Source organism: Vicia villosa, linkage group LG7, assembly GCF_029867415.1.
Source record: "Vicia villosa cultivar HV-30 ecotype Madison, WI linkage group LG7, Vvil1.0, whole genome shotgun sequence".
Classification (NCBI taxonomy): Eukaryota; Viridiplantae; Streptophyta; class Magnoliopsida; order Fabales; family Fabaceae; genus Vicia; species Vicia villosa.
In genome coordinates this window covers 100,335,540-100,342,765 of record NC_081186.1, presented here as the reverse complement: position 1 = coordinate 100,342,765, position 7,226 = coordinate 100,335,540, and the positions used below count along the sequence as shown (strand labels likewise).

Genomic DNA, 7,226 nt, shown 5'->3' with positions numbered 1-7,226 from the left:
TAACCAATTTTTATTGGTAACGAAAAAAGTTCTATAAAAGAGGTGTTTTCAACGTGGAGAGATACTCCACCAGCCAAACCTGGTTCAAAAAGTATAATATAAATAACAAGTGGAAAGAAAAAGTGGCAAGTCATATTTTCATAAAACACACCTAAGTGTAAGATAATGGAATGTGTTCCTTTTTCTCATTCATCTTAGTAGTATAAATATACATTAAAGTGTAATGTTAAATCAATTGTCTAATTATGATACATTATGGCAAATTACAACTCAATGTTCTATTCTATTTTATCTAGTTATGATACGTTATGACAAATTATGATTCAATATTCTATTCTACCACACTCCCGCAGTCAAAGCGGGAAGGTTCACGAACGTTTAGACTTATCCGAAAATCATTAAAGAGAATATGAGGAAGTCATTTGGTGAAGATGTGGACTGAATTAAAGGGTTGGTAATCATTCATCGATTGTGATCATTCATCCGGATCTGCAACAAAGTTGTTAATCACCACAAGAGACAATTTTTCTATCACTCCTTATGCATCATACGTAAGGATCAACTAAAAATATTTTGTTTTCCGTTGTGTTTTGAATTGATTTTTCCTTTCAGAGCCGTCTCACAGAAATTAAATTTTTAGTAATTTTTGGGGGCATGCATGAGATGGTTTAAGTGAAAAAGTTGGTGAGATGTGACTATTTGTGTGTGTCTGGTGTCCTAAATTGGAATTCCATGGCCACTACCGACAATAATTTTCTATTTGAATTACTTAAAGGAGAATAAGACAGGAGATTTCCTTGTGATGATCTCGTGTGAGATGTTGCGCCAGTATCCATGTACCATTGGTTGTTTAGAGTGTGGACATTGGTTGTTTAGAGTGTGGAGAGACATGGTGTGCATAGTTGTCTCAAGGCATGTTGGTGTCTCAAATGATGTAGCAGCTTCAACTGCAAGAGAATCAACTATCAAAGCCACAAGGGGTGTCCTTAAAACCAATGACTTCAAAGCCTGATGTATAGATGGCAGTGAGAGAGATTGTGAACTGAAGTTGCATTTCTAAGGTTGCCCCTTTTTGTATTAGGTTCTTGGGGTTTACTGGTGGAAGAAAAGTGAAGTTGATGTTTGATAGAAGAGTTTGAAGAATGGTTTTTGAGAAAGTTGGATGAAGCTTAACAAGCATCTTTGAGAATTGAAGAATAGGAACCATGTGGCTAGGGGTGGAAATAGGCTAGGCTAGGCTTTATAAGGCCTGAGTCTGGCCTACGATAAACTTAAAAGACCTGAGTCTGGCCTAAGGCCTATCATAGGCTCAGTTTTTTGGCCTGGCCTGGCCTTTTTAAAAGCCTGACCTGGCCTGAAAGCCTATTTAAAAAGCCTGTATTTCATTAAAATTTTCAATTAATCTATATAACTTAAGAAGTCTTGTAGGTCGGCTTATATATACATATATAAGTTAACCTATTTAGCATTTGTTATTTATATATATATATATATATATATATATATATATATATATATATATATATATATATATATATATATATAGGGTAGCCTATTTAGCTTTTTTTTTAATATATATGCATACATGAATCAACTTATTAAACATATCTCTAATATATATATGAAAATATAGGCCGGCCTATAAGGCTTCATAGGCTATTTAAGCCTGGCCTATTTAATAAAATAGGCTTTTAAAAAAGCCTAAGCCTGGCCTCTTTATTAAATAGGCCTGACCTGGCCTATGTAGGCTGGGCCCTAGGCCCCTGTAGGCCGGCCTGGCCTATTCCCACCCCTACATGTGGCTATACCCAACACCAGGAACAACTGCAATGTTAACTGTTTTCTCCATTGAAATCTGTGTTCAAATTCATCATAGCTTTATGAGAGGTATGTAGAATATGTCAATAGTAAAAGTAGAATTATGCATCTACCACAGCATCAATATTAACTATAAGCTTGTACATTTTAAGAAATGATGAATATGAACCATTCATGCTACAAGGAAAAGATATGAAACATAATGTTTTATGACCCACACTCCAATGTTAGTTGCCATAAAATAAAAGGCACATTATACAAATATAAAATTTGATTTTGCCTAACATTAGGTATCTAAATAACTTATATCACTATGAAATGATAAACAATATTTTGATATTTTGCCTATAGAGAACAAATCTAAAGCTTAAAACAGAGTACATTTGAATCAGTAAACAACATTATAACCAAAACTAAAACCCATTAAATACCAAAATTTTCAAAAATCAAAATCTGCCAGAGAACTCATCAGGCAATACAACACAGCCACATCAAGCAATAAACAACTTTCTTACTTTTCCTACCCTTTACTACCTTCATACAACTTTCTTACTTTTCCTACCCTTGGCTAACTTCACATCAGCTCTCTTTGTCTTCTTGTCCGAACCAGTGTCCTCGGTGAACAATTTATCTTTGCCCTTCTTGACGGAAACTTCTTCTGCAGCATTTCCATTCACATTCACAGTCTCTAACACATCTTTCTTCTTCCTCTTAGCAGATCCCTTCAACGATTTCACACTTCCCGCCTCACTCAAAACCTCTTTCTTCCCTTTGACTCCTTTCTTCCTCTTCTTAATCCTAATCCCTCCACTCTCAATCTCACTGTTCTCGTGATCATCATCTACCTTATCACCACCACCAACAGCATCATCATCAACATCAATATCAGCAACATCAACATCACTACGAACATCACCCTCCTCACTCATTCTATCATCCATATACTCAATCTCATGAATCCTCCCCTTCTTACTCTTCTTCCCATCCTTCCCATCACGAACCTTCTTCTCATCCTTCACCAGCGCAGCCTCCAAATCCTTAACCCCCTCAATCTTCAACCTAACATCCGGCACCACCTGATAAACCGGCAACGCAACTGACTCCAACAACTTAACATGAAAAGACCTAACAACCCCCCATTTCTTAGGAAAAACCTCAACAACCCCCTCCATCGCCGCAGCCAAATTCTCCACAATCTCATCCCTCTCCATACTCATCTTGGCCACCTTCAAAACACTACAAGTCCCAGTCCTCAAAAACAGCAGCGCCGAAGATAACGCCCTGTCAATCTGCTCCTTCCAGTTCTTCTTCTTCAAATCAAGCTGCACCGGAACCTTCCTCTTCTTAAAAAACTGCTTCCCAAGCAACCTCGGCAACAACGGCACAACAGTCTTATCAGCAAAAAACAAATCATACGAATTACACAGCTTACGCTTGGCCTCAAACGGGCGATAATCCGTGGTGAGCTTCGAGAGCTTGAGAATCTTGGAAATAGGAATGGACTCAGACTGAATCTTCTTCTTAGCCTCATCTTTGGTGAGTCGAGCGGGCTTGTTGGCACGATCGTCGATGATGAGACATTGCTCCGATGACGGCGAGAGGAGGGAGTGAGGGATGGGGATCTTGTGAGGGTTAACGCGGCCGTTAGTGGGAATCTTCTTTAGGGTTAAGACGAGGTAGATGAAGTCTTCTTCTTCGAAGAGTTTGGGTTTTTCGGTTTCTGATCGTGATTTGTGCCATTTCAGAAGAGAATCTACAGCTTTGGTTATTGCCTCTACTTTTGAATTCTCTAGCGCGGTCTCTGATTTCGGGTTTTCGGACGCCATGAAAATGTGTTGGGTTCTTTCAACTTTGAAATGGCGATGAAAGATGGAGAATATTACAGAATGAAATTATTCCCAGGGCTATTAGGGTTTCTCTCGTTAGGGTTTTGCATGTTGTTGGGCTCAACTACTACATTTTGGCCCAAGTTTTAATACTTATCAAAAATATTTTAAAAAATTAGTATTATTAGTAATTTCTTATAATTAATTATAATATTTATTATAAGTTTTATTTTTATTTATGACATAAAACATAAAATTTAATTATTTATTTATAATAAAGAAATATCTAATATATGAATTTAATAGTATATATATCTTTGTATCCGACCTTGCGATCGATTAGTTCAAGAGGACAAATTCCACCGTTCACTAACGGAGGACTCATTTAGAACTAGAGCAAAATTTTGTATGCACTGACTCAATACAATAATTGTTAGCATATAGCAAGATTCAAACTCAGGACCTTGAGAGGAGTACACTCTCAAGACCCAAGTCTCAACTACTAGACCAACCGTTGGGGTTAGCTTTTGACCATGATAACCAATAATACATATGGACTTAAGGGCATGACACGACAGAGGATAAATTACTACGATCCAACAACACAAATCTTCATCATGTTTAACTTTGGAGATATCCCAAACAACATGGAAGATGGCGCATAATACTTTAAGTTGGGGCTTTATGTGATGATGGACACATAAATGCTGAAAAGATTTGATATAACTCCAAGAATGAGGAAAAATTATTAAGGGGGCTAACCTCAAAATTGACACATATATTACGTTCAATAAACAAAAGTTTCAAAAGAAAAAGAAGAAACTAAAGGCCTTTGTAGTTATTGTGGTGTTAGAGTTTGCTCACGATGGCGAGTAATCCTGTTCGATGGTGCTTTTGGTTATGTAGAAAGCAAACTCACGTGAGGTGAGAAACTCTGTGGTTAATGTAATATTTTGTGTGAATTATGATTTGTCCCCTCAAGAAAGAAATAGAAAGGTTATTGGGTTTAAGGTCCAGGGAACTCCCAAGAAGTGGTAACCGCTTCCTCCTGATTGGGGAAGTCGTTGACTGCCTACTTCTTAGGGAGATGCGTCATTGACTTCATATGTGCATTTACAATCAGACAAATGTCATCATCCACATTTATCTTTGAGGCGACCCCCCCGCCCGTGAGCGTTATACCACAAGCAACGAGTCATAGGGCATGCACCTCCTGAGGGACATATGTCGCCCCAAACACGAGGGCTTGTAAAAGGGTGTTGTTTTTTAAGCTCCTCGTATTTTTTGGTTGATCCTCACGGTTGGAGGGTGACTCCCTCAATTAGAGGTGAGCTCCTCAATTAGAGGTGAGTCCCTTAGTTAGAGGAGATTCCCTCAATTAGAGGGGAGTCTCTTGAATAGAGGTGAGTCCCTCTATTAGGGTGTGTTTGGTTCAAATGAGGGGAGGGGAGGGATTTTAATGGAGGGGAGAGAAGGGGAGGGGAGGTGAGGGGATTTTTTTAATCAGATGGATGTTTGGTTCAAACGAGGGGAGGAGAGGGAAAGGGAGGGATTTTAATTAAAAATATGTTTGGTTCAGAAGGGGAGGGGAGGAGTTTTATTAATAAATTACATTTTTTATCCTTATTATCTTATATAAGTGATACAATATGATATTCAAATGTGAAAAATCTATACATATTTTTTTTTAATAAAATTTCTAATATTGAGTGACTAAAAAGTTATAATTTACTACATAACGTTAAAAAATTGAGTTCACTTAATTCAAATAAAATGTTCAAAAACAAATTAAATTATATGTTGATAACAACTCTGAAATCGTAATGAATTATTTAACACATAAAATACATAAAATAATTTATTATTAAATATAAATGGTTTAAATCTTTTAATAAAATAAATAAATAAATAAAAATGAAAATTTTAAAATTTGATATAAAAGAAAATATGATAGGATACATAACAAAATTAGAAAAAAATATAAATAAACATAAAAGAGTTATAAAAAAATCAAAAAAGTGAAATGATTATGATTTATATTAAAGACAAAAATTTCAAAATAATTTGAAGGTGGAGAATAATTATAATAAGTTGATAGAAGCAATCGAGAAAAATCACACAGAAGATAAATAATTTTAAAATATTTAAATTAAACTGAGGATATTATAGTAATTATAATAATTTTTAAAATATTAAAATTGAGATTCCCTCCCCTCCCCTCCAAATCCCTCTGATTTGGAGGAACGCAAAAAGTGTGTTTTGGAGGGGTTTTGCTCCCCTCCCCTCATAAAATTTGAACCAAACACATTTAATTAAAAATATTCCCTCCCCTCCCCTCCCCCCCCCCCCCCCCCTCCATCTACCCCGAACCAAACACACCCTTAGAGGCGAGTCCCTCAATATAAAGCGAGTGATTACTCTCTTTCCAAGTGTCTCTTGAGCAACCAGTGTGTTAGCGGAGGATGTCAAACATCACTCGAATGACCCTAAATACATCAAAACATCAGTGAGTTACGAAAGCTTAAACATTTAATGAGAAAGGAGCGTAAGTGGCATTTAATGCAACTCATTGTGATTTTCTGGGCACAACTAGCCTGACCTCTTTTCTTACACGTGTCCTTAACGTGTGGGAACCCTTTTATTTCTTGTATTAGTTTCTCTATCAAGCAGGTATGTTGCTTGTGCTATTGGCATTTTCATTTATATAAAAGACCTTAATATATTTTCAAGGAAAATATTATCCTTTCCTTCCCTTTTGGAACCTCAGGAAAAATTTAAAGGCATTGGAAAGCTCTGGAGAGGAAAAAGGGATTATGAGGTTCGTCTTTCTCTCAAGGCCATAAGCACTGCTATTTCTTAGCCCATTCCCCTTCTCTGAGAACTAGTGTCTGAAAAAAATCCAAATTTATTCATGTTCAAGACATTACGTCCCTATATTTGAGTTTTGACATGATTCAACAGTCCCGTCAGGGTATTATATTTTTCAGCACGAGGCGCAATGTGGTCGTAATTCTGGAGTCTTGTTCATAAATGAAGAGAGCCAACATGGCCACCATGAGTGGTTCATATGCTCCTTATATTTACTTCCATTTTTCCGTCATTCACGAGTTAGGAATTATGATTCCTTTGACGCCTTTTGAGGCACATTTCTTAGCGACTATTAATATTGCCCCTTCTCATATCACGCCCAATGTGTGAAGCATTCTTAGGGCTTTCCATATTATTTGTTATAGTATGAGCGTCATCTTCACACAATATGTATCTAAGCAGCATAAAAAGAAAAAAAAATCAAATTAGTAAGAAGTGTCAGTCAACCTTACAACACCTGTTCAGAAGGTGTTATTGTAATAATGAAATTCATTTATTGGAACATGATATATACAATGAAGGTAGTTACTGTGCTGACAAGTTTGCAAACTATGATCGAGAAGGGTCTGAAACCACTTGATGCCAGAACTGACCCCTGAACCGGACTAAACCGGTGATGATAAACAAAAAAAAGTTTGCAAACTATGGTGATTCAATTGCATCTTCCATGCGGTGGAATATTGTTCCTTCTTTCATAAAAAAAATTCTCGAGGG

The 7,226-nt window shown here is 36.6% G+C and overlaps 1 protein-coding gene across 1 annotated transcript; it reads right to left on the bottom strand.

Annotated features, from left to right (window-relative positions):
- Positions 1 to 2,032: 2,032 nt before the first annotated feature.
- Positions 2,033 to 3,754, bottom strand: LOC131616157 (uncharacterized). Its single transcript, XM_058887414.1, has one exon. It carries the CDS (start codon positions 3,642 to 3,644, stop codon positions 2,355 to 2,357), a length of 1,290 nt encoding a protein of 429 aa, XP_058743397.1. The 5' UTR covers positions 3,645 to 3,754; the 3' UTR covers positions 2,033 to 2,354.
- Positions 3,755 to 7,226: the final 3,472 nt, after the last annotated feature.